Source organism: Corylus avellana, chromosome ca7 (genome assembly GCF_901000735.1).
Source record: "Corylus avellana chromosome ca7, CavTom2PMs-1.0".
In the NCBI taxonomy this organism is placed as follows: Eukaryota; Viridiplantae; Streptophyta; class Magnoliopsida; order Fagales; family Betulaceae; genus Corylus; species Corylus avellana.
The window spans coordinates 25,957,489-25,983,403 of NC_081547.1; the positions used below are offsets into that span (position 1 = coordinate 25,957,489).

Sequence of the window (25,915 nt, forward strand, 5' to 3'; positions counted from 1 at the left end):
CATATCAAAGAGAGGAAGAAACATCGAGTTTATATAAAGAGGGGAGAACCTTTCACCATATACGTATTCATAACTCTCGTTCAAACTTTGTCAATTTACTTTCTCTCTCATCCTTACTAACTTAACCTCTAGTAAATCTTTGTAGCCTTTTCTCATCTTTTCAATCTCATTTTATCAATACTCATATTCAAACCTTATGCTTATTCCTTTGTGTGTGGTTACTAGCAATAAAACTCAACACATTAACTCAAAACCAAAATCTATATACACATTTTTATTAAAAACTCAACTCTCAATGTCAATTGTCATCCAAGATTTTTGAACTCAAGACGAAAGTTGTTGGGAATAAATTCATACTACAAGCTTATCAAATCTGGGCTCAATGACCAATGATAGGCCCACGAAGATATTAATTAAATAGCAAGGGCTAATTAATTAATTAGTAGAATATATATTTTAATTGGAATTATATTGGAATAAAGAAGCTCAATCCTAGCTCAAGCTCTCATGAATTCAAGAATATCTTTACAAGATCACTACTCAAGATTATCTCTACATGATAGGTGTTGAAGATTTATCTCTAAATGATAACTGTTGAGTTTTATCTCTACTTCAACTCCTTAAGCCTATAAATAGGCTCCTACACAAGATATTAAAACATCTTCTCAATTCCTTTCAATATTCTCTCTCATAGCTTAATTAGTTGGATTGAGCATGGCCTCGAAGAAAGTGAAGAAAACTCTTATGAAGAAAGGATAAATTATGAAAATGATTGGTAATTAGTATGAAGATCAGTTTAGTTGCCCACCACTCAAAATTTGTTAAGATTCTGATTTTTTTTTTTTAATTTTTATTTATTCAGTTTAGTTGCCAACCACTCAAAATTTGTTTAGATTTTGATTTGTGTTTTATTTCTATGCGCACACACACGACACGACATAAGTTTTGAGGATGTTATAACATGGCATGATGGCACCCCAATTTGTATCAAAAAAAGAGAAATATATTTTCCTTCCTCTAATGCTTTATTTTTTTTGTTATTTATTAAATAAATTATTGGGTTTCCGCTATAGCCAGTTGGGATTGGGATCCAGGGCCACCCACGTCATCTATCCAAAATCCATAAAGTTCTGGAACCGTGGCTAGGTAGTTGACACGAAGGTGTTGTCATTCTGATAAATCAGCGAGGGTAAACCCGTCATAGCAAGGCGCGTGTTACCCCGTAAATATCCTCCAAACTGGGGGCATTTCCGTGTTCCGAACGGGAACACAGGGGGCCAGTGTAAAAAGAAAAAGTTGATTGATAAGAATAGAAAAAGGTAAAAGATGGACAGAGAAATAAATAAAAACCAAATAAAATTAAAAAAAAAAACCGAGATTTGATTTTTTATTAGCGGACTCGAAATCAGATTGAATACAGTTTAATGACGCCGTTGAGATCCGGAGTACCAAATTCTCTCTCTTTCTTTTTCTCTCTCTCATGGCTCTCTTTGTCCCTTATCGGCTCACGTTCTCACTTTGTCGCTCCAGAGCCAGAGTTTCGTTCACCGCCAGGCAAGCGAAAGAAGATAGAAGAACGACATCAAGCCCTAATCAGAATCCATGGCTTTGACTCTTTTATAGGTACCCTTCTTCGATCCAGTTCTGAAGAACTAGATATCAAGCGCTGGCTTCGCTCAGGTTCGTGAGGTGAGGTGCGGCGCGGGTATGCGGCATAGGGTTGGTGTTCGATCTGAGGTTCAGCGCTTTGTCTTTACGGTTCGTGGAGTTGGGAGCCCTAGATTTGGCGCTTGTTGGCCGTGAACACGTTTTCCCGTGCGATCTGGGTTTGGAAACCAGAGGGATTGCTTCTCTCGGCGGCGTCTGTATTGTTTGGTTTTCTCTGTGACTGCGGATTGGGATTGTGGCTGCCCATGCGATTGGGTTGGTTTTCATGCCGCCAGAACCATTGCCTTGGGATCGGAAGGACTTCTTCAAGGAGAGGAAGCACGAGAGGTCGTCGGAGTCGCTAGCGTCCGTGGCTAGATGGAGGGACTCTTCGCATCACGGATCTCGTGAGTTCAATCGCTGGGGATCCGCCGATTTTCGCAGGCCACCAGGTGAGTTCTTACGGTGTTTGAATCGGCCTGCCATAGCCCTTTTTATCTCTTTCAATTGTTCCGATTTTTGGGTGATTATGATGATGTTTGATGTTAAATAAACCCTTACGTGGCACATGGTTTTATGTGGCTTCAACTTCATCTATTCCATGTGTCCCAGACCATTTGTATAGCTATATATTTCTTAGATAAAGAACGTTCGGACTTCGTACGTTTTCACGGCCCGGCAACATGATGTTCAAATTTTGTAACTTTTGGGTTCTTCTGAGGGACGTTTGATAACTTGATTGGTTTCTTATCCCCAGAACATGTCTGATTTGGTGTTTTTGATGATCCTGTATGGTGTTGGATATTTTTTTTCATGACTATTGCTTAGATCTATGATTAGCGTGCCTCGTTTGTTTATTTCAGATCCGGGGTTATGATTTTTATTTGGGGAATAACGTTTTTGGGATTTTTTTGAGAAATTATTGTCTTTTTTTTTTTTTTTTGGCGAGAATATATACTTTGCTTGTGTTGATATGTTGTTTTTTTTCCCTTTTCTTTTTGTTTAAATATTTTCTGAAGGTCATGGTAAGCAGGGTGGTTGGCACCTTTTTTCCGAAGAATCTGGTCATGGGTATGTGCCTTCTCGGTCTGGTGACAAGATGCTGGAAGATGACAGCTGCAGGCCATCTATATCGCGCGGAGATGGAAAATATGGCAGGAGCAGTAGGGAAAATAGATTGGGTCAGAGGGATTGGAAAGGTCATTCCTGGGAAACAAGCAATGGGTCTCCAAATACGTCTGGGAGGCTACTCGATGTGAGTAATAATGATCTGAGGTCAGTGGATGATATGATAGCTTGCCCCTCTCATCCTAATTCTGACTTTGTGAATACATGGGATCAGCTTCACTTGAAAGACCAGCATGATAAGATGGGTGGTGTCAATGGGTTGGGAACAGGCCAGAGATGTGATAGAGAGAACTCACTGGGCTCGTCTGATTGGAAACCTCTAAGGTGGAGCCGTTCCGGAAGCTTGTCTTCACGGGGTTCGGGTTTCAGTCATTCAAGTAGCTCGAAGAGCATGGGGGGCGTGGATTCTAATGAAACAAAGGTTGATATGCAGCTGAAAAATGCAACTCCTGTCCAGTCCCCTTCAGGCGATGCTGCTGCTTGTGTGACGTCTGCTGCTCCATCTGAAGAAACAACTTCCAAGAAGAAGGCTCGACTTAATTGGGGTGAGGGACTAGCAAAGTATGAAAAAAAGAAAGTTGAAGGCCCTGAAGTTAGTGTGAGCAAAGATGGGGCTATCATTACAACTTGTAATGCAGAATCCACCCATTCATTCGTTTCAAATATGGCCGACAAAAGCCCCCGTGTCGTAGGGTTTTCAGATTGTGCGTCACCTGCAACTCCATCTTCAGTTGCATGCAGCTCCTCACCAGGTAGGTTACATTTCTCTTAAGTTATTGCCAAGTATCTACTTGACTGTTTATACACAAGGAGAATCTCCTTTCTGAAGCTTTTTTGAATCACTAATATGTTCATTACCTATAAGTTTCAAATGGTAATAAGATTTTCTTTAGAGAAATAGATGTTAAGCTAACTGAAATAAAATGTAGAAATCCTTTGGTGTAAGGACCATGGCATGGCCTGTGCCACTATCTAGTGAGTATCAAGTGGAAGGGAATGAAGTAATAATGAAGTTTAGCTGAACTATTGTACTTTGTTGGTGTAATTTATTACGATAATTATTTGACCCATAGTCTGAAATATTGTTGATTTATGGTTTATTTTTAGCTAGAAGTTCATGACACTTTAGTAATTTGCCCCTCAAATAATTTCATCCATTTCATTTGGTATATGCCAAAAAAGTGAGTTTTTAGGTAATCCAATTATCATATGACCCAAAATTTAGACTTTGCTTTGGAAATGCGGATTTTCGGTGTGCATTTTTTAGCTTCTCGTTGTAAAGATGCCGACAATGAATCATTGGATATATCATCAAGGTTCTTTTTTTTTAAAAGATTGGTGTTGCTTTGTAGGTAGTTTGCTATTTGTGATTTGGTTACCGAGGCAAACAAGTTTAACTCCTATTACTTGTGTCAGAAATTTGGGTAGTTTGAATGGAGAGAGAATCGCCGAAGAAATGAAAATAGTGAGGGGCAAGGGGGAGGGAGGGAGTAGTAAATTGACTTTGGCATTAGGATGGCATAACAACTACAAGCTACCATGGTCCTTACTGCTGCGGACCATCTTTATCACCTTTCGGTCATCACTATTGCATGCTACCCCCTTTAATGCGCTATCATCAACTCAAGGACTTGATTTTTATTTCAAAGGTACAGTATAAGATCATACATGGAAAGGTATTTAGATAGAGATGGCAGTCGTATATGGAGCTTAGAGCATGGAGGTGTTATCCCCATGGAGAGGTTGGAAATTTCGGTCATGATTACAACACTGCATCTTCTTGTGTGAACCTTAAGATAGAATCTTTTGTTGAAAAGTTAAGATTGTTTTGCACTCCATAGTCTAGGTTATTGGGATTTAGATCCACTCAAAATCCAAAAAAAGAGAAATTGTGTGGGATAGGAAAATGCAAAAACTTGAATAATAAAAATTTTACTTTATCAAAAAAAAAAAAAAAAAGAAGAAGGAAAATGAAGGTGGAAGTGGATGATGGGTGACAGTTGGTGGTGGTGATGACGTGTAAGAGGTTTAAGAAGTTGTATGAAGTTGATAGGTATGGGTGCTTGTGTCAAGTATTTTGAGTTGAAGGGTTGAAGTCTATGGGTGGTGGGAATTTACTGGTGGATGGAGATGGATGGCAGACAAGGATGATGCTCAAGATTAGATTTTTTCTTGTTTAAAATGAATTGAATTATCACAAAGAATGTGACTTATGGTAAAGGTGTCGTCTTTATTTTGTTTATGCTTTAAGAAGGTTTTTCTCTCTTATTAAGATCAATGAGATCCTTTCTTCTCTTTAACTCCAAGTGGTTGGACAGCCTGAGACTTTTGAGTATCTTAGGTTCGAAACCCACTAAGTGCAAATTGCTTCTTGGGGCCATCGGACTGAGGGTTTGCCTCTTGAATTAACCGAGGTGCACTTGTGGGAAACTCGTTGCCGAGGGCTTGTGTACTCCCGGGATTAGTCGGAGCAAAGCTCCGGATACCCGGTGCCAATTAAAAAAAAAAAAGAGATCCTTTCTTCTCATTTAAAAACTACAAAAGAGAAGAAGAAAAACAAAACCTAAATGTCTAATATATGTCACTCAAAGAATGGTGTTATGATAACATCATAAAGGCTGTTTTCGTATTTAATGTTTGTCATGCAGAGGGTGGGTGATGTAGATAACTCCCTCTTTTAAGGTCGGTTAGTGTTTAATCTGAACAAGGGGGCTGAGAAGATGGAGAGAAGTTGGTGTAATATTTTTTCTGAGAGAGAACTGGTATTAAGATATAAACATATGTGTCTGTTTCTGTCTCTCTCTGCACTCCCTTTCAATGTCTTGGTAATTTGACGTAGAATTTCAGTTGCTGTGTCTTCCACTAATAAGGTATCATGCATCTTGACCTTTCTTATGTTTTCAGGGAAAATAAATAGAATTTGACACAAGACGAGACTGTTTCTCCTTGAGAATCTGAAATATGTTTAACACATACACTCAGAGATGAACACTGCTTGTACATAATATAATATTATAACGACCAATATGTACTCTGAAAGCTTTTTAAAGATATTTCTTGTGATGTAACTGCTGTTTTCTGGAGCTTATTGATGGACTTTTTTACCATTTTTTTTCCCTTTTTGATAAAAGGACTATTAGATTGTTAGTAAATACTTACATTTTCTTACTTTTTCCCTTGTGAGTAAGCATCTCATACGCCCTTTTTCCAAACCTCTTCTAATGCAAGTTTTGGCAATCAATGTTACAGGTGTGGAAGAGAAGTCATTTGGCAAGGCAGCAAATATTGATAATGATATTAATAATTTATGCGTTTCACCTAGTTCTGGTTCTCAAAATCATCTCGAGGGATTTCCTTTTAATTTAGAGAAGTTAGATATGAACTTGATAGCTAATTTGGGCTCTCAACTCATTGAATTGTTGCAATCCGATGACTCAAGCACCGTGGATTCTAGTTTTGTGAGATCCACTACTATTAATAAGTTATCAATATGTAAAAGTGAAGTTTCAAAGGCGCTGGAGGTGACTGAATCTGAAATTGATTTACTTGAAAATGAACTTAAGTTACTGAAGTCTCAATCTGAAAGTGGTGATCCCTGTCCAGCTGCATCCAGTTCTTTGGCAGTGGAGAACAATACAAAGCCCTGTAAAGATGATGCTGTCTCCAATTTGACCCTCAGACCCACACCATTGCAAGTTGTTTCTTCTGGGGATGCAGCTGTGGAGAATACACCTCTGTGTAATGGTGCCTTGGAAGAAGTTCATGCAACTATTAAGGATGAGGATATTGATAGTCCTGGAACTGCAACGTCTAAGTTTGTTGAACCTCCTCTTACTTTGGTGAATGCAGTCTCTTCACCTGGTAAGGTGGAACATGGTGATTCTGCTGGTGATTTTGATGCAATTCAAATTCAGTCTCAAAACATGAATTTGAAATGCTCAGTGCCTTGTTCTGGTGGGGAAAAGACTGGTAAACCTGTTTTCATTGACATGAGCCTGCATACAGGCGGAGAAGATATATTATGTAATGTAATATTGACTACTAATAGAGAATGTGCAGATAGTGCATCTGAAGTATTCAGTAAACTATTTCCGAGGGATCAACATATGACCAATATTTCTCGAGCTGCCAATTTCTGGTCCTGTCAGAGTGCTTCTTTAGTCAAAGAAAAATTTGGAATGAGGAAGCAGTTTTTAAGATTTAAGGAGAGGGTTTTAATGCTAAAGTTTAAAATCTTTCGGCACCTTTGGAAGGAAGATATGCGATTGCTTTCTGTGAGGAAACACCGTCCAAAATCTCAGAAAAAATTTGACTTGAGCTTGCGTGCAACACTTGGTGGGATTCAGAAGCATCGATCCTCTATTCGCTCTCGTTTTTCTTCTCCCGGTAAGAAAATATCAACATCTACTTCTTTATTCATGATAATGATTTTTATTCTCTTGATTTGCTTTTATCTGGCTACGAAATGAAGCACTCAATTTTCTTTAGTCTGTAACTTGGTATAGTTTTCTGTGTAATCCTGTTCTACTTTGGTGGGATATTGGTGTGGCTTTTCCTTAGAATTGCCTACATTTGCTCTCAAATTTTGTTCGATATGCTTTGTCTAACACTTTGGGACTTCTACCATAAATATTGTTGGAAAATTTGAATACTGAACTCATCCATGAACATTTAGGTATTGTAAATTACATGTTGGTAGGATATGTCTGTTAATGTGTGTGTGTTTTTTTAAGAAAGTGTTCTAATGTGACATAAAGGTTTTTGTGGTGTTAATATTTTTTTGTTTTGTTTTGAGAACAAATAAAAATAAAATAAAAGTGTATTTTAACAAACGAAGCCTACAAATTTTTATTAGCGGTGCACTTGCAATGATATATCTCGAAGCACGGTTGTGTGGAAGATGATCCCTCTGTGTCTTATGTGGTGTATATGGATTGAAAGAAATGCTAGATGTTTTGAAAATTCCACTAGGACTATAGAGGAATTGACTCATCTTTTCTTCTTTATTCCTGGACGGCCGCTTGGCTAACTCCTTTAGTGATTAGTTTCTCTGACTTTCTTTTTCATTTCTCTCCCTCTTAGGCGCTCTCTGTTTATACTTCCCGTGTATGTGGGTTGCGCCCCTTTGCGCTTTTTATATCATTATTACTTATCAAAAAAAATATCCTCCTTTTTTAGTCACTGTTGTATTTGCTTATATATTTTGTGTGATATCTCATTTTTGTATTTATGCTTCATATTATTGTGGTAGCTTATTCTAGACCTGTCAAGGAATGGGAGATTCATCAGGAAAAAATTGTTTACACCTCACAAGAAATGGTAATATCTATCAGGCACCCAAAATTTCACCCTCGTGGAAGAACCAATCACCATTGTTATGTCATAACTTTCATCTTTCTTGAAGCCTTTTTGTGCTTTTGATGGCCTGAACTGCACATTGGATGCGTTAGGTCAAATTACCTAATTGTATTCTTAAACTTTTCTATGGTAGGCGTGTTTTATGTCAAGTACATTCAGAACTTGAATAAGTGTCTACCCAGTGTCAGTTCTATCTTATTTCATATTGTTTGCTTCTTTAAACTTTTAAAATTTTCAAGTTCATAGTCTAATGCAAAATATTACAAGTAAACTAAGGTTATAGTTCCTCCTCTTTCTTTTGTACATTGTATGTGTTGTAGACAATATAACATTCCTCTAATGCATGAGGTTTGCCCTTGGTTTAAGAGAGCTTTGCCAGTACAGCACATGTTATCGTCTTCTTGGCGCTTACACTATAGGAACAGTGCCCTGGTTGATCAAATTGTAATGGTATTTCAGGGACTGCCAGAAAATTGAGATATAAGGCCGAAGAGATGATTCAATAAATTATTTATGGTGTGTTCCCATAACGTTCTTATTGTTTAAGTATTTGTGATTGTCTCTCTTTTCTGATGGATAGATTGCTAGCTTTAGGAATCAGTCTCGTTTTCCCCCTAACTGATGATTTTAAATGCCAAGATACGGATTTTGATTTGGCTCTAGTGTTAAAGGCTGTTATTGAGTGGGGCTGGGGAGTACCATGAGGTCGAGAACAATGTTTCCCGCCTATTTTTGCTTCAAGAATGAATAAGAGTACCATGAGGTCAAGTTATCCTTGGGACAAATGCCCTAATATTTGCCAATTCCGCAAAGCATGAGTCTAGATAGCGATGTGAAGAGTGCCAAATAATCGCCAATTGAATAAGGAAAAATTATCATAAGACATTTTGATATATCAACTGGCTGCCTATTTATTTATTTTTAGTTTGATGAAATATGTTGGATCTCTTCCATTGGGAGGTTGTTTGAGGTCTAATCTTTTTATAATGCGCTTTGGCCCCTTTTGGTTGTTCATTTCCTTAGAAGAGCATTTGAAGAACTAAGGCTCCTTTGAGAGTGACATTTTGTGTGTACGATGAAGTTATAAAAGATTTTAACTATAGATAACACGAGAAAGAGGCATGTCATAAATGAGGGATTGGGGCTGCATGTGTAATAAGAGTAGAGAGATCATTGATCGTCTTTTGCTCCACTGCGAAATGGCTAGAGAGATGTGGGTATCAGTTTTTCATCTGTTTGGGTTAGAGTGGGTCATGCCCTATTAATGGGTGGTGAAGTTGGTGGTTAGTTGGAAATGCCAGATTGAAAGTTGTTGCAATTTAGAAATCCAGATAATGGCTGCTCTCGTGCGAAATGTGGTGCATTGGAGAGGGTAATGCACGGAACTTTGAAGATTGTGAGAGTTAAAAGCTATTATGTTCAAATCTCTTTATTTTTGGAACGGTGGCTTACGGAAGTTCTCATTTCTTTAATTTTCTAGAATTTCTGAATTTGTGCTCTTCTACTTCTCTTTTAAATTGGGGGTCTCTCTTGTATGCTGCTTGCATACGTACTTGGGTTGCGCCCCTTTGCGCGTTTTAATAAGATTGAAGTACTTATGAAAGAAATTATTGCATTATAGTCACCTGTGTTGTAGACGACATTGAAACTTTTCTGCCTTGGTTGTGATATATTTTTTCAGCAATTGCAGTTAAAAAAAAAAAAAAAAAAACTATACCTGGCTTAATGTGAGTGTCTTGTTTATGGTTTTGTCTCGTCTAATATTGTGAGTCTGTGACACTAATCATGTGTCTCCAATATCAATGCTTTGTTTTTTCATTGATTACATCCTGTTCACGACCGTGAGTTAGGTAAAAGATATCAATCTTAATATCATATTTGGTTTTCCATTGATCTGCAAGTGAAGTTCTGGTAGATTTATGAGCTTTGCATTATTGATGGAACGAATGATGTACATTGTGCATGTTTGAGGTAACTAAAGGCCTAACACATTCTGTGTCCAGAAATTTTTTTAGTATGCAGTAGTGTTGGATGCTTTATGATGATGATCTAGTGATACTTGTATTCGATACAAGATGGGCTGGCTATTATCAGCCTGAAGATGTCCATTAGTGCAACTGGCTATTTGATATGACTTGGTATCATACATTCATGGAAGACTGATTCAGAGTAGAAGATAATGATTTGCTTTATTATTCAATACCGTGAAAGTCTTACGTTCATGATAGCTTTATGGACATGAAAGAGGTATAGGGTAGAACCTTGAAAATATTCAGATCTCCACAAGTGAGTTTGCTTCTTTGATTTTGCATATCATCTTGTAGTGCATGTGTGGAATTGCACCGGCATAGGCAGGTTGTATATAAAGGCTATTGAAATTCCATACCCTCTTTTCCCTAGAAAAGTAATTTTTGGTGCAAGAGAGATTAGCTGTGATGTCTATGAGTTTTAGCAAGTTGGGGTCTGATCAGGCAGGTGCAGTTTATATCAAGTATTATGGTGGATACTGCATCATACATCACTGAGGTTTGGTTGGAGTAATTCCCTAATTCGACATGTTATTCATTTTTATGCCACTGGGATCTGGTCAGTTGTCTCTGAAGTTGAAAAAGTCTCAGTAAAGCACGTGGGTAGTGGTTTTTTGGCCTTGAGTTGTTTGAATATGAAAGGTGATGAAAAACATGATATTGCCCTTGCTCTGAAACATCAGCTGCTCGTGCTTGAATCCTTGCTCTTTCTGCTCTTTCTGCAGTTATTTATACTTCCTATTTTGGGGTCAAGCTGGATTGATTCCCCTTTAAACAGTAATGATTTTTGGTCTAGATGTAGCTTGCTCTTGCTGCTCTTTCTGCAGTTATTTAAACTTCCTATTTTGGGGTCAAGCTGGATTGATTGCCCTTTAAACAGTAATGATTTTTGGTCTAGATGTAGTTTTTTCTTTTACAGACATGATGGATTTTATTTAACAAATAATGCGTTTGGATGTTAGGTTGTTATTGAGAAAAATGTTTGATGTTGATTTGGTTTTTGCTTGAATTTCATTGTGTTTGGATGTTGGGTGGTTATTGAGAAAAATGTTTGATGTTGATTTGGTTTTTGCTTGAATTTCATGTTATCATATTTTCATGATTAAGTTACAATCTGTTTTTGCAGCAGGAAATCTGAGCCTGGTCCCTACCGCAGAGATGCTCAATTTTACAAGCAAGCTGCTTTCAGATTCCCAAGTAAAGGTTTACAGCAACACTTTGAAGATGCCGTCCTTAATTTTGGACAAAAAGGAAAAAATGGTGTCAAGGTTTATCTCTAGTAATGGATTAGTTGAAGATCCCTGGGCTGTTGAGAAAGAGCGGGCTCTGATCAACCCCTGGACGCCTGAAGAGAAAGAAATTTTCATGGATAAGCTAACCACCTTTGGGAAAGATTTCTGGAAAATTGCTTCTTTCCTCGACCACAAGACAACAGCAGATTGTGTGGAGTTCTACTACAAAAATCACAAATCTGACTGTTTCGAGAAAACAAAGAAACAGGGTTGCAGTAAACAAGCAAAGTCCTTCTTTCCTAGTACCTATCTGGTGACATCAGGGAAAAAGTGGAATCGGGAGATGAATGCTGCTTCACTTGACATGTTAGGTGCAGTTTCAATGATGGCAGCTCGAGCTGATGACCGTGCAAGGAGTCGGCAATCAAGTGCTGGACGAGTCTTTTTAGGTGGCTACAGTGATTCAAAAACATTATGGGGTGATGATGGAATTTTGGAAAGGTCTAGTAGTCTTGATATTCTTGGGAATGAAAGAGAAACAGTTGCTGCTGATGTGTTAGCTGGTATATGTGGTTCCCTGTCATCAGAGGCTATGAGTTCTTGCATCACAACTTCCATTGACCCTGGAGAGAGCTATCGGGAATGGAAGTGCCAAAAAGTGGACTCTCTAAAGCGGCCTTTGACACCTGATGTTACACAGAATGTTGATGATGAGACTTGTTCTGATGAGAGCTGTGGGGAAATGGATCCTTCTGATTGGACAGACGAGGAGAAGTCTATCTTTATACAGGCTGTGTCATCGTATGGCAAGGATTTTGTGATGATCTCAAGATGCGTAAGGACAAGATCACGGGACCAATGCAAGGTTTTTTTTAGCAAGGCTCGGAAGTGCCTTGGACTGGATTTGATGCATCCTGGGCCTAGAAATGTAGGAACACCAGTGAGTGATGACGCTAATGGAGGTGGAAGTGACACAGAAGATGCTTGTGTTGTAGAGACTGGTGAGACTGGCTCGGTTATCTGTGGCAATAATTCTGGCTGTAAACTGGATGAGGACTTGCCTTTGTCCACCATGAACATGAACCATGACGAAACTGATCCTGCCAAGATTGTGAACTTGCAATCTGATCTGAACAAGTCACAGGAAAATAATGGGATTGGACATATGGACCATGAACTTGAGGCTGTGGAAACATTGGCTTCTGATGCATGTCCGTCAGAGAAGAGTCCTGAGCTAGTTTTTCATGGTGACAGCGATATTGGGGATGCTGTTAAAAACCAGTCTGAGTCGGTGCATGCTCAGAAATGTGCAGTTGTCTTGGCCAATACAGAACCTGGAGGAGATGAAGTGATTGAACAGGGTATTTCGATCACAGGATCAGTAGCTGTCGTAGAAGGAATCAATCCTGTCCCATTGAGTTCAGAAGCGTTGCTGGAGAATAAAGCTGTTGCTTCTGAGGGATTTGAAAATGAATTAGCAGGGCAAGAGTTGCTGTTGCCTGAAAGTTGTTTGAATGATAGACGAGATGAAAAATCTGATGGAGATACAATTGGCCCTAGTAGCTTGCAATGCTCGAATCAAGATTCAAATACAACAGGAAATGCATCCCATGTGGCTGCAGAGAGTTCTGGTTTCAGTCTCAACCCTGAATATCAGCATAAAGTTTCCTTGGAGCTGGATTCAATGGAAAAGCCTCATGTCATCTCTTTGCCACAGCAGAGTTCTCCTTCTGCAACTTCTGTGTCTCAAGATTCTGCCGCCATTTTGTGTGATAAAACACTAAATCAAGATAGATTGTCATCGACACTTGATTTTCATGGGAACAGGGATAAGCAGTCTCCTAAATCTGTTAGTAGAGATGACTTTCACCAGCATTTGTCAGGCAATCCTTTATTGAATCACGTTGAATCCTCCCAGATTCTCAGGGGCTATCCATTGCAGATGTCGAACAAGAAAGATATGAATGGGGATGTTAATTGCAGAAAGCTTTCTGAAGTTCAAACCCTGCCACAGTCGGACAGGATTATTTCCACTCGATATGTGCCACAGGATTGCTATCTTCAGAAGTGCAGCAGTTCAAAGCCTCACTGCTCAGTGGCTGAACTTCCACTTCTGTCCCAGAAGATAGAACAAACAAGTGTTCATTCGAGAGCTCATTCACGGAGTCTGTCAGATACGGATAAACCATGCAGGAATGGTGATGTGAAACTGTTTGGTCAGATTCTCAGTAATCCATCGTCTACGCAGATTCCAAATTCTAGCACCCATGAGAATGACGAAAAGGGGATCCATAATCCTAAATTAAGCAGCAAATCTAATTTAAAGTTTTCTGGCCACCACAATATGGATGGAAATTCAAATCTCCTTAAGTTTGATCGGAATAATTACCTCGGCCTTGAGAATGTTGCAATGAGGAGTTTTGGTTTCTGGGATGGGAATAGAATACAAACTGGATTTTCATCTTTTCCTGATTCTGCTATCTTGTTGGCCAAATATCCTGCTGCTTTTGGCAATTATCCCACACCGCCTCCCAAGGTTGACCCTCCGCCATTGCAGGCAGTTGGCAAGAGTAATGAACGAAATTTGAACGGTGTATCGGTTTTTCCATCAAGGGAAATAAGTAGCAGCAATGGAGTGGTTGATTATCAGGTGTATAGGAGCCGAGAGGGCTCTAAAGTTCAGCCATTTGCAGTAGATATGAAACAGCGGCAAGACATTTTTTCTGAGATGCAAAGACGAAATGGGTTTGAAGGGGTGCAGCCACAGGGGAGGGGGGTGGTTGGTATGAATATGAATGTAGTAGGAAGGGCAGGAGTTCTTGTCGGGGGACCATGCACTGGTGTTTCTGATCCTGTGGCAGCCATTAAAATGCACTATGCAAAAACCGACCAGTATGGCGGGCAGACAGGGAGCATCACAAGAGAGGAGGAATCTTGGATAGGTAAGGGGGACATAGGTAGGTAGTACATGTGCTCGGGGGGCCTCTTTAAGAGGCCCTCAGCGGTAAAAGAGGGCCCTCAGCGGCAAATATCTTTCTTTTCCGCGCCCTGTATTATAGTTTTTGTATTGTTCAATTATATGATAGGGCAGTGGACGGTTCTCAAAGGCCGTCTTTTTGGTAAAGTATTTTAGGTGCTTGTAATATTCCAGCAGCTTTATATTTGTTGTATTGGATGGAAATACAGAAATAATCTGTGAAAGTTGGCAGGGGTAGTTCCAATTTCTTCCTATGCGATCTCTTCTGATGCCTTCTCCAATTTTGCAGTTATCCTTTTACGCTTTATTCGGTGCTCTGGATATATTTTTTTTTTCTTCCAGGACTTTTGTGATTGCTTTCAACTTCTCACTTGTGGAAACTCCTAATTTTTAAGTGTTCTAAGTGCTGTACACATCCAGATGGTTTTGGTATCTTTCTCACATTTCTTGTTTTTTATTTATTTATTTATTTTTTTATTTGGGGGGTCGTCTGAAAGTCTTGATGGTACTGTCAAAAGAGTTTTACTACTTAGATCTGACCTTGAGAATTTAATGCGTTGATCTTGTTATGGGTACCACTACCACCACCTGAAGAAAATATGGATTTAAAGTTGAAGTCAATCACGTCATATTACATATGAAGTTAAAGGAAGTCAACCTTTTTGCACTAATTTTATGTATGGTGATGTGACATATTTTAAGTGATTAACATGATGGCCAATGTAAAATGAGCCTAAAGAGTGGGCTGAATTTCTCTGGGGGTTGATCGGAAGTAATTCCAACAAATAGAACAGTTCTGTTCTATTTTGAGATTATTTTAGAAAACTAAGGGCTGTGAAGGGAAATGATGGCCAAGCATTAACAAATCGGCCGTTTGCAACGTTTCACTTTAAACACGACATTGTATATAAAAATAAAAAATAAAACACAAAAAAACAAAAAACAAAATCATCTTCCTACTGTCGAAAGGTAGCATGGCTGCAACGCAAGCTTTCATTTGCTCCCCACATTTCTGCAGGCGACTGGCAGTAGCATGTTCAATAGTGCTGCTGGCCTGCTGCTAATTACTTGTGTTTACTTCGGCCTCCTTCTGTGTTCGGAGTACAGGTGGAAGAGGTGCAGTTATTTTAATTACCTGCAATAGCATAATTAGCAGTTGGATTAGGCTGCCTTGCTTGGTGATTCTGATCATGGTAACCAGTATGGTCCAAAACAGCTACTCATGCTATACAATTTGGTCGACCAAAATTTTGAAAGTGAAGCAAATGTCAAACATGATTCACTAACAAAAAAAAAAAGATAGAAGTCTCGAGAACATATAAAAAAGGTGACTTGATAGAAACTCGTCGATTAAGAAAATTCTGGCCCATGCAATGATTCTCAACTTTAATAATAATAATAATAATAATAATACATTGAGTGGATTAACAAAATGGGGGCATACCTTTAGGTGGTTATAGGGACAAGAAAAATCATATTGTTTACTGACATAAAGAGTATTTACTTATCACCATGCCTGAATGATTATTAGAATGAACATAAAGAGTACTTGCTTACTTATCACCATGCCTGAGTGATGATTATAAGTTGCATTCTGAATTTGTAAGCACTACATCATTTTTGACGCCTATTCCTGTACTCACCTGATTGGTTGTTGGGTGAGAAAGAACCAGTTGATGTGCATGCAAGCAGTAGCCACAGTCCCCTGGAACAGGTTTTATTGGCCTTTGGTACCCTCTACAAATTGTGAAAAAAATATGGACTAGCATGAAGTACTTGTATCAAACTTACAACAGTAACCTATTCTTGTCTCTCAATTTCAATGGCAGCATTTGTATTGTCAAAGAATGGAGATAGCTAAAGCTGTTTTATGATATGAATTTGACATGGAGGAAAGAGAATGCTACTTGGTAGATCAACAATGCCCAAGTTCAATTCCAAAATGCTTAATGACATGCATCACAACAAATTCGTGCATGATCAGGTTCAATTTCAATGTCTTTGATCTTCACGCTTAGACAGGTTCATCTCACTATACTACCTCCATCACAATTTCAAAAAGAAAAAGTTGAAATTTAGGAACGAACATTAATTGCCTTGATAATTCATAATTCAAACTTTTTGTATGTTCTCCCAAAATGTGTGTTTTGAACTTCTCATCAAGGACACAACTTCAAAATGAGGATAAAAAAAGGAAAATAAAAGTTTTAGACTTCCATTCTGATATGGGACATGTTATGGGACAAGCAATTTTGGGAAAAGTGACACTCGTTATGGGACGGGGGGTTTAGTTACCAACCAAGGTAGAAGAAAGTGCCTAATACGATGAGGCAACCATCTGAGAAGTGACCCACTAGTTGTCTGACTTGTATTAGCTCATCTAAACTATAAGATGTAGTTATGAAAAGAAATATATCAGTAAACGGTTTGTAGGAAGTAAGAAGCTATTCTCACTGAGAATATCTTATATTCTGGTGATTTCTAAAGCACCATATGGAAAATATTTCCATATGAAAGAGATTCCTTTAGTCTTCAAAAACTTAGGAAAAAATAATATGGAAGAATAGAGTAGAAAGATATTGACCTTGTAAATCAACATTTGCTTACCCGTCTGTTGCAAAACTTTCATCAATAAATTCAGGATCAAAGCACTTTGGTTGTCCACCACTAACGTAGAGAGGATCACCTGCTAAGCGGCAAAAGATAACTCTCAAACGCTGTCCACTAACATATTTAATCCAAAATTTGCACTTCGTAATCAGGCAAAGCAACTCAGCAGCTAAACAACAAACATATTTAATTATAAATTCACCAAATGTGCGATCTAAAATGCTTAAATAATGAAAAATGGTTGATATTTGCAATATAAAACAAGTGTTCCTCGTGGAGAAGTGCATAAGATTTGCAGTAAAATCTGCTCCTAATCTCCCATGTTTAGGGCATCATCTCTAAGATATAATTTGAAAAACGTTAATCAATTCGAAAAGGAAAAAAAATAGATTAATGACTAAATAAGTATCAATTACTTAGTAAAATATAAGAAATGAAATTTTGTTCATCTTTTGATGCCAATAGCTTGTTTATTTCTACTCAATATGAGTTCAAACAATACTTTCTTAACTTTAATTTTGATACATAGCTGCATAGGATTTTTTTTTTTTTTATTTTATTTTATTTTTTTATTTTAATTATAGCAGTTCATGATTGTAAATTGCAAATTTAGTAATACTTCAATAACACTTCAATCTTGAGCATAACTTTATTTTTCAATAAAATATTTTCCAAATCTTAAACAAGTAATATGATAACAATAACTAATTGAAAATATTGATTTATTGCACAGACTATTTAATTGCAAGAGAAATTGTTTAATGAGTAAAAATTAACTAAAAGGAGAAGCATACCTGGGGAAAAAATGTTTAAAAGCATTTTCCATTTTTTTTTAAAAAAATTTCTTTGATGATATAACATCCTGCTTTACTACTCTTTTGATCTTTGTCAAACCATTGGAGGCTTCTTTTTTTTTTTCTAGCTCACATTTTCTACTAATAGGATTATTAACAAAAAAAAAATAAAAATGCAAGTGATGAAGAAGGAAAATAATCGATTTAAATTAAATAAGGAAGGAAAGTTTTGGCATGGGGTGTTGCAATGTGACAAAACAATAACACAATTAATAAGACTACTAAATTTATACTTAGAAAAAATGAATAAATTTTTTTTTTGATAAGTAGTGCACTTTTTTTTTCCTTCAATCTTGAAGGTACCATTTTCTTCCTCTTTTGGTCATTTCCTATAGTAATTCACCTTTTCTAATAAATAATCATAGTTGTCTTTGTTTATACTCACATAGGGGGTTTCTTCAACGCTATTAACACTTCTCATCTCATTGTTCTCTTTCCACGTGTTGCCCAACTACAGTGAATTCTTTAAAAAAAATGGTACCAATGCATTAAGTTACTGGCTTCTGCACTGCAATGCATAATAAGCGTCTACTTATTTCCTTCAAATAGTCACCTATCTGAAAATCCATCTTAATTTTTCTTCTTTACTCACTGTCACACCCACACACCTACACAAGACACATCTTCCCCATGAATTTACAACATCTGCTGCAATAGGGTGGCGCTTGATTAGAATAAACGTTAGAATATTAATTAAATAATTAAACTGACCATTTCCTATCAGTGTAAGTTTTTGAGATAAGTGATAATTAAATATGGTATCAATTAAATATTTCACGTGTTTAATCTCACTTACTGAAGGGGAGTTTAAGCTTACGCATGAAGGGGAGTATTATAATATTGATTAAATAATTAAATACATCAATTCCCTATTAGTTTAAGCTTTTGGAATAAGTGATGATATATCAATAAGTGTTCAAAAATTCACTAAGCTATACTAGAGGTAACAACACTTCAAACTTTACCCAACAAAGGATGCCCAATGAAAGAAAGATGGATACGTATTTGGTGGGGCCGTCCTGACTGAATTTCAACCTGTTAAATAGATCAACATATTAGAGAATGCTATATATTTATGCTATAACAAGTTAAAAAAAAAAGGGGAAAATGCAATTTACCCCCGTGAAGTTTCAGGTGTTTTTCAATTTTAACCCCAAAGTTCAAAAATTGGCAATCTACCCCCCTGAAGTTTCAAAAATTGGCAATTTAAACCTTCCGTTTAATTTTTCCGTTAAATTGGATGGAATTTTTTTAAAAAAGCCTAAGGGCAATGATGTAATTTCATAGATTTCCGTCTATTTTAACGGAAAAATTAAACGGAAGGTTTAAATTGCCAATTTTTAAAACTTCAGGGGAGTAGATTGCCAATTTTTGAACTTTGGGGTTAAAATTGAAAAACCCCTGAAACTTCACGGGGGTAAACTGCATTTTCCCAAAAAAAAAAAGAATACAAATTCTTTCCTCCAAATACTTTCTATGTCTCTATTTTCCCAATTGTGAATGTTCACCAGATAATCCCTAGACATGCAGGTCAACTGCTTATCAGTGATTGCTAACATTCGACACTTAGTTTGAAGCTACCAAAATTAGGCCATTACTATTTAGGCAATCTAAAGATTTAAAAAATTAACGAGGTCACTAGTTCAATCGGGAATACGCCTTATGAAACGGAGGTTACTACTTCGGATTTCCCTTTCTCCCTCCTCTTGGGAACAACAAATTACTTATAAAATAATAATAATAAAAAAAAATAACGACATTTCATTTAAATACCTTCCATGCTGACATTTGAACTCAGTTCCATCATTTTTACATGACAAAGATTTTTGATTATTTGATTCATCTTTTGGGTTCAAGAATTCCTATATAACTTAAGCGGCATAAATGATTGTATGATTCCAATTACAAATTAATGACATTCCTTTCAATACTCTCTCTCTCTCCCCTGTTGAGAATGCCTTTTCTTTTTCTTTTTCTTTTTTTTTTGGGTAAAGAACACTTTTGGTCCTCAGACTTTCATTAGTGTTTCTATTTCGTTCATTTTTTTCCAATTGTAACAATGTTACTCTCCAACGTTCACCATTGTTTGATGTTGTTCCTCCATCAAAATTTGTTTTGAGTTTAGTTAAAGGAGAATGCGATTTGGCACTATCACATGTTGCTGGCCTAGCAGATGCGTTGCCAAGAGCCAAGTGGATTAAAAGATGCCATGTCAATCTAGATGGTGCCACATCTTGCTCCATTAGCTAAAATCCAATGGACTTGGATGGAGGAACAACACTAAAACAATAATGGAAGTCTGAGGGTAACATTTTTGTAATCGGAAAAGACTGAAATAAAAACATGAATCAAACTTGGAGGACTAAAAGTGTACTTTACCTTTTTGTGGTTTGAGGAGTTCCTTGATCTCTGTTTTCCATAAATAAACAAAAGAGAGAGAGTGGATATGCCCAGGTCCCACATGGAAATGCTCTATTGCTAACATAATGTTGGGATAAATGAAACTAAATAAAATGATCATTCAACATATAAATACTTAAAGAGAGTAGATTTACTTATGCATTATCATGCAATTCTAATTTATAAACTAGAGAACCTGGACCAATGTTGTGTTCCCTTGCATGCCTCTCTCAAGAACATCAACTTTGCTCAGAGCTGGTTTCCCTGCAGAAAAAGAGAAGTTAATGAAAGGGTTTAAACATGATAAGAAAGATATATGTGGTTGAAACCAAAGAATCAATGACAGCGAATAATGATATAGTACACGCTCTAATTCAATAAAGTGGTAGCAAAAAGACTAAATAGAAACATATATTACACTTGCGAAATAGCAAGTGGATGTTACATCCCAGAAAAACACCATTTAAGAGGTTACATAAATCATATAAACCTGAGGAAGAAGCAACGTACAGCCCCTTGGCAACACCAGGATACCGCACCATTCCAATGGGCTGTTTTATCATTACCTGCAATGCAGAAATAACTTTCAGTGCATAACACTGCTAATCAGAATTCTAACGGAGATATATTTATAATATTGGTAAGTTATCACAAACCCAATGGGTCTTGCACCCACAACCTCATTCTCCACTTTATTTCTAAAGGGGAAGAGGTGACATTTGAGTCAGGGCTCACTAGCAGAATTATAAGTGAAAATATTTCAACAAAAAAAAAAAAAAAACATTAAAAGGTTTAAACAAGAAGACCATCATAACCCGAGGAAAAAAGGGACCATAAAATGAGCTTAATCAAATTGTTAAAGTTAAAAAAAGGTGAGTGGGAAGAGAAGAAAATATGCAATAGAAGTGAACACATCCATTAGAAGCTATAATTAGCTCTAATTGAGGACAAGATTGGAGAAAGTTGATGAAGATGATTCAGCAACAAGAAGAAGAAGTCAAACAGTTCAAGTAGCACCTTCAGCAGTTCAGCATCTATTTCTTCTTTTCAAAGTCACAAATAAGTGATTTCATTCGAAATCTGATTCTACTCTAAAATTCAATAATTCACTTCAATTCCAGCTATCATACTTGATACCAGCTTATTGACATATTTCCTAATCAATTCTGGTTGATTCTATGAATGCAACTGGCCCTGTGCATCTCTATGCAATGATTTTCTTATCATTCTGTGTAACATTGCTAGTGAAGTATTCAAACTTCCATTTCACTACATTAGCATTGGGTTGCAAAATTTTGAATTCTTTCCTAGGGTAAACATATATTGTAACTAGAACTCTTTATTCTCTCCACCCCAGCTTTCAGTTGAGTCCTCCCGTCTTCTTATAAAAGAGGGTAAGGTTTTAAGAATCATATTAGAATTATTTGAAGTCATATGTAGGACAGGACCCATAAAAGTTCTTTGAGCTATCAGTCTATTTACTTATTTATGCATAACCTATACATGAGAGATTAAAACTGGCAATACATTCAGAAAGCACAGACAGACATAAACACACACACAAGAGGATAAGGCAAAGACAGTGTTGTGCTAGGGTGTTACCTTATCTTCATCAAGTATCCCAGTCACTAGTGCGCGGTACATCTTTGAAATTTTTCTTACTCCACAGATCTCCTCATTGGTATTTCTGTATTTGTGAGATTGCAGATTTCACCAGCAATGCATATTATGATAGAAAATGAAAGCTATAATGAGTAATACTTAATACAAGGCAATAGAACACACAATTGGATTTATTTTTAGCATATTAGGTATTGAAAACACAGTGCACATTTGATATTCATCTTTTAATAGTTGTGCCATTCATGAGTTGTGGGTCCTTCATGTTGTTAAACCACTAAACCTTCTTTTTTTGTAAGTAAACCGCCAAGCTTGAAGTTAGATAATTGTTCCCTAGGTACCTATGTAGGTATCATTTATTTACCTTACACCAGATTATAAGGAGTTTTGCAAAGCAGACCTTCTTGACCTTTTAGTGAGGCTAAAGAACTGCAGTTCCATGAATTTAGGTCAGCCGTCTATCATTTTAGCCACATCAACAGCTCAGTTTACAAAGATAATGGTTGTGCTTGGTGGCTTCATCAGGCCTTTCCTTCAAGTTAGTCTTGCTTGCCTTCAATTGAGGAGTGCTGCGGTGTGGAAAATAATGCCTTCTTGCCTCTTTTAGTGTTTATGGAAAGAAAGCAACAATAGAAGCTTTGAGGGCTTGGAGAGGAGCTTGGAGGATATTTTAGCCTCTTTTTGCCATATGTTGTATCTTTAGACTATGGCTAATGTGTCCTCTCTATCCATTAGTTATGATGGTTTTCTTGTTCGTTTTTCTCTTTCTCGTTAGGTGTTTTCTTTTGTATACTTCCGGTTTACTTAGGAGCTCTTTACGCTTATAATAAGATTGGATTATTACTTAAAAAAGAGAAAAAAAAAAAAAGAAAAGAAAAGGTTTTGTGCCACCTATGAACACTTTCTGCTTAGTATATTGTGATGCACGCCCTTCTCCACCACACATTTCTGTACTCCTCTCTTCTTTTCCTTTAACCAAAGAAAATAACACACACATTTATATGGATTGAAATAATTCTAACATTTACACTAATCACCTCAACTCTTGGTTGTGAATTGCAAATACTAAAACCTATTATAAAATCCTCAAGAACTGTAAGCAATCTTCAATCCTAACTTTTTCTTTCTCCCAAAAGATAACAAGACAGATAAGCTACTTAATTTACTGCCTAAGGATTGTAGAAACTAACAGTAATCATCATCAAGGGAAAAACGGACTATCAATATATGAAACATATCATCTGATCATGATTATTGGCTAACATATAAACTAAAGACAGAAAAAAGCACGAGAAAATGGCTCATTTCCCCAACCTGTTGCCTTCAATTTGAGATGTCCCATCAGCAAAGAATAATGCAAGGCGAGTTTTGGCGAGTTTCGTCTTAGCGCAAAGCAATATTCCTAGAATCCAGACAAACCAGCAAGACCAAAATACAATTAGATAGTATGACCAGCAGCTGCTTAGTCCCAAAGAAGACAAACATGTTGAACGTTAAAGCCGTAAAGCGAGAACATTACAAAATATAGAGGGGCAAGAAATATTTATCTGTTATCTACAAAAGAAACAAAATAGTATCATTACTTTATGCACTGTACTCATCCTATTTCATTCAGCAACATGAAATCTATCAGTCATGACAGTCTATCATGAGTTAACTCAGAGTTTAACTGTGAGATTTGACCACAAACCATAAAAAAAAAAAAAAATTTTACATTCAGCATTTGACATCCTTTTCTCTTGTTATTCTGTTTCAATGCGCATTGACCACTGCCTTTGTCAAGTAAATTGCCCGTGGTCAGAAATCAATCAGATCAGCAAGCCATCCCTCTTATGCTTGATTCATAAAACGGAAGTACATTTTAATTATCTAATGCACACAACTCTGCGTTGAAAGTAATGGTCTAACCTGACGTGCCTCTTCCCAGGCGATGAACAGGAACAGGGTGTGGTTCTTGGCATGCTACAGAAGAGCTCTGCTTGCTTGCCCGCCATTGAAGCTGTGTTAAAACCGTCCGTTGCTGGAAAAGGCCTCCAGGTAAAACTTGTAGGCCAGAAGGTTTATTAAGGGCGACCTGAGAAGATAATAATAATCTAAATAATCTAGTAAAAAGATTGTACGAGACACATAACAGAATATTACAAACGTAAATTTACATAAAATCCAAAAATACCAAAGTTGAAGAAAACAATAAATTATAGACATAGTAACCTGAACCAAAATATTTCAAAGAAAAAAATTACCATATCATCATCCTCATATAACACTTCAAGCAAGTATGGCGCATCAGGCTCTCTCCAAGGAAGTCTATGATAGACAATCTCCGAGCCGACTCTAGTAATTTGATTAGATAAAATTAGAAAGAAAAAAAAATTGAGAATCTCTCGAGGACAAAGTATGTAGATAATTCAAACTCAAATAGTTTCCATCAAAGAACCTGAGGATTGTGTTAGGATCAGTAACAGCAATACCATCAACTGTTATCTGTGCAGGACAGCAAGTAAGGGATTCCTGAGAATTAATAAATTTGCAAATTCATTCTTGAAAAAAAAACCTTTTCCGGATTTTGATAATCGAACCTGTCCATTCTCAATTCGCTGCATCCAACTGCTCAATAATTAGTGCAGAATTAGAGACAAAAGATTCAACAATTCTCTGTTCATAGTCATCTGTTTGGTTTACGAGAAAACAGCAGAGATAGAGATCGAAAATAATGCACAGACAATGCAATTTGATCGAATTTTATAGGCTTACCCTAGCGGAGGAGCTGAATTCTTGTATTTGCTAGAGTAGAACTCGATCAGTGTCAATTCTGTAAATCAAACGCACCGTCGAGGTCAAAGTCGGGAAAAAAGGAGCAAATTCCTCTACTCAAATGTTTTTTTTTTTTTTTTGTATAATACCTAAACCAACTCAAAAAAGAAAAAGGAAAATCGAAAATTATATTTTTCATTAGCTTAGTTTTTCAGCAATCTAGTGAGTCATTGATTCTAACAGAGTATTTGTTTGTAGGAAATGAGCGGACCGGAATCGGAGGGTCGAACGACGTCGTTGTAGAACAGACCGTCGTTGAGCTCAGGCCAGGGCAATCCGAATGTCCGAGGCCGACTTGTTTCTGGAGGGTTCGACATGGTACAGTTCGAACGGTGAGCGACGGCCTGGGCTGACGATGACGAGGGTTTTTGTCAAAACGACAGGCACTTCATCAGACGATTGATCGACACGTGTGTCTACCTTCTCATGTCAATTAGGCCTAGCATGACACAACCTTGATCTCGAAATATGATCCACTCCATTTCGTTTGAATCGGAGAATATCTAGGTAGTTATAGTAGATGAGTGAAAAGACAAAACTCTCCACTATAACTAACTGGATATTCTCCGGTTCAAATGAAATGAAGAGGATCTTAATTCCTTGATCTTCGCTCCAATTTGAGTTGAGTAATGCTATGGACCATCTTTTTATCCTATTAAAGCTGATGTGGCTTTTAAAATCACAATTGAATCAAAATTCAAGTATGATTTATTTAAAATTTAATGGTGATTTTAAAAGTCACATCAATTTTAAGATAATTAAAAAATGATAAAAAGATGGTCCCTAACATTAGTCATTTGAGTTATAGGCCTAAAATTATTTGATTAGGAAAAGCCGAACCTAAATTTCAATGACTTTAATAATCTAAACAAATCATTGAGCTAGGGTTGTATTTCTAGTTAGCCTCCAAATTATATTTCAAGAAAATGATTTTGGTGGAAAACATTTTCTAATGTTTGGCATGTATGAAAAATCCACAATGGCAACCACAACAGCACAAGTGGTGACTTTGGTTCTATTGATGATAACGAGCGAGAAGAAAGTTGGGAAAAACATTTTCCAAAATCTTTTTTACGTTGAAATAAATGGAGTCATAAATTGAACTTTTCCTATTATGCTCTTCATACATGCATTTAACGCACGCTCTCCTTATGCACTGACATGACACTCGTCAGCCAAAAAAATTTGTTCAACCTCGTTTGGTGCGCACCACCTCCAAGTACCATATGAGCATCTAAAACCACCCAA

At 37.0% G+C, this 25,915-nt stretch overlaps 2 protein-coding genes across 9 annotated transcripts; one reads left to right on the forward strand and one right to left on the reverse strand.

The window, feature by feature from the left end:
* Positions 1-1,477: 1,477 nt before the first annotated feature.
* Positions 1,478-14,621, forward strand: LOC132187348 (uncharacterized). 4 transcript variants are annotated; one of them, XM_059601637.1, is made up of 5 exons: positions 1,478-2,099; positions 2,667-2,902; positions 2,990-3,527; positions 6,025-7,161; positions 11,287-14,621. In XM_059601637.1, exons 1-5 carry the CDS (start codon positions 1,934-1,936, stop codon positions 14,355-14,357), a joined length of 5,148 nt encoding a protein of 1,715 aa, XP_059457620.1. In that variant the 5' UTR covers positions 1,478-1,933; the 3' UTR covers positions 14,358-14,621. The 4 variants fall into 4 exon arrangements, with proteins under 4 accessions (XP_059457620.1, XP_059457618.1, XP_059457619.1 ...); XM_059601635.1 differs by having other exon boundaries at positions 2,667-3,527; XM_059601636.1 differs by having other exon boundaries at positions 2,667-3,527; positions 11,290-14,621.
* Positions 14,622-15,131: 510 nt separating this feature from the next.
* LOC132186810 (RNA pseudouridine synthase 5) lies at positions 15,132-25,105 on the reverse strand. Of its 5 annotated transcripts, none has more exons than XM_059600880.1 (14): positions 24,879-25,096; positions 24,608-24,665; positions 24,433-24,460; positions 24,291-24,337; positions 24,097-24,187; positions 23,762-23,927; positions 23,168-23,255; positions 21,836-21,920; positions 20,724-20,799; positions 20,430-20,497; positions 18,799-18,868; positions 16,977-17,058; positions 16,013-16,106; positions 15,132-15,504 (listed from the first exon to the last, which is right to left on the reverse strand). In XM_059600880.1, the coding sequence occupies exons 1-14, from the start codon at positions 24,982-24,984 to the stop codon at positions 15,430-15,432; spliced, it is 1,134 nt and encodes a 377-aa protein (XP_059456863.1). In that variant the 5' UTR covers positions 24,985-25,096; the 3' UTR covers positions 15,132-15,429. The 5 variants fall into 5 exon arrangements, 2 of the variants coding, with proteins under 2 accessions (XP_059456863.1, XP_059456864.1); XM_059600881.1 differs by having other exon boundaries at positions 16,977-17,055; positions 24,879-25,093; XR_009440774.1 differs by lacking the exon at positions 15,132-15,504 and adding an exon at positions 18,219-18,478 and having other exon boundaries at positions 16,095-16,106; positions 16,977-17,055; positions 24,879-25,105.
* Between the last annotated feature and the right edge of the window lie 810 nt (positions 25,106-25,915).

What these genes read in the sequence shown, in the direction of transcription:
- LOC132187348 (XM_059601635.1), top strand. Translation starts at nt 1,934, where the DNA reads ATGCCGCCAGAACCATTGCCTTGGGATCGGAAGGACTTCTTCAAGGAG. An exon ending in CGATTTTCGCAGGCCACCAG is followed by an intron (nt 2,100 to 2,666) that starts GTGAGTTCTTAC and finishes TATTTTCTGAAG; the next exon opens with GTCATGGTAAGCAGGGTGGT. An exon ending in TGCATGCAGCTCCTCACCAG is followed by an intron (nt 3,528 to 6,024) that starts GTAGGTTACATT and finishes TCAATGTTACAG; the next exon opens with GTGTGGAAGAGAAGTCATTT.
- LOC132186810 (XM_059600880.1), bottom strand. Translation starts at nt 24,984, where the DNA reads ATGTCGAACCCTCCAGAAACAAGTCGGCCTCGGACATTCGGATTGCCC. An exon ending in AATTCAGCTCCTCCGCTAGG is followed by an intron (nt 24,461 to 24,607) that starts GTAAGCCTATAA and finishes ATTATTGAGCAG; the next exon opens with TTGGATGCAGCGAATTGAGA. An exon ending in CTCACCCAACAACCAATCAG is followed by an intron (nt 15,505 to 16,012) that starts GTGAGTACAGGA and finishes ATGCTATTGCAG; the next exon opens with GTAATTAAAATAACTGCACC.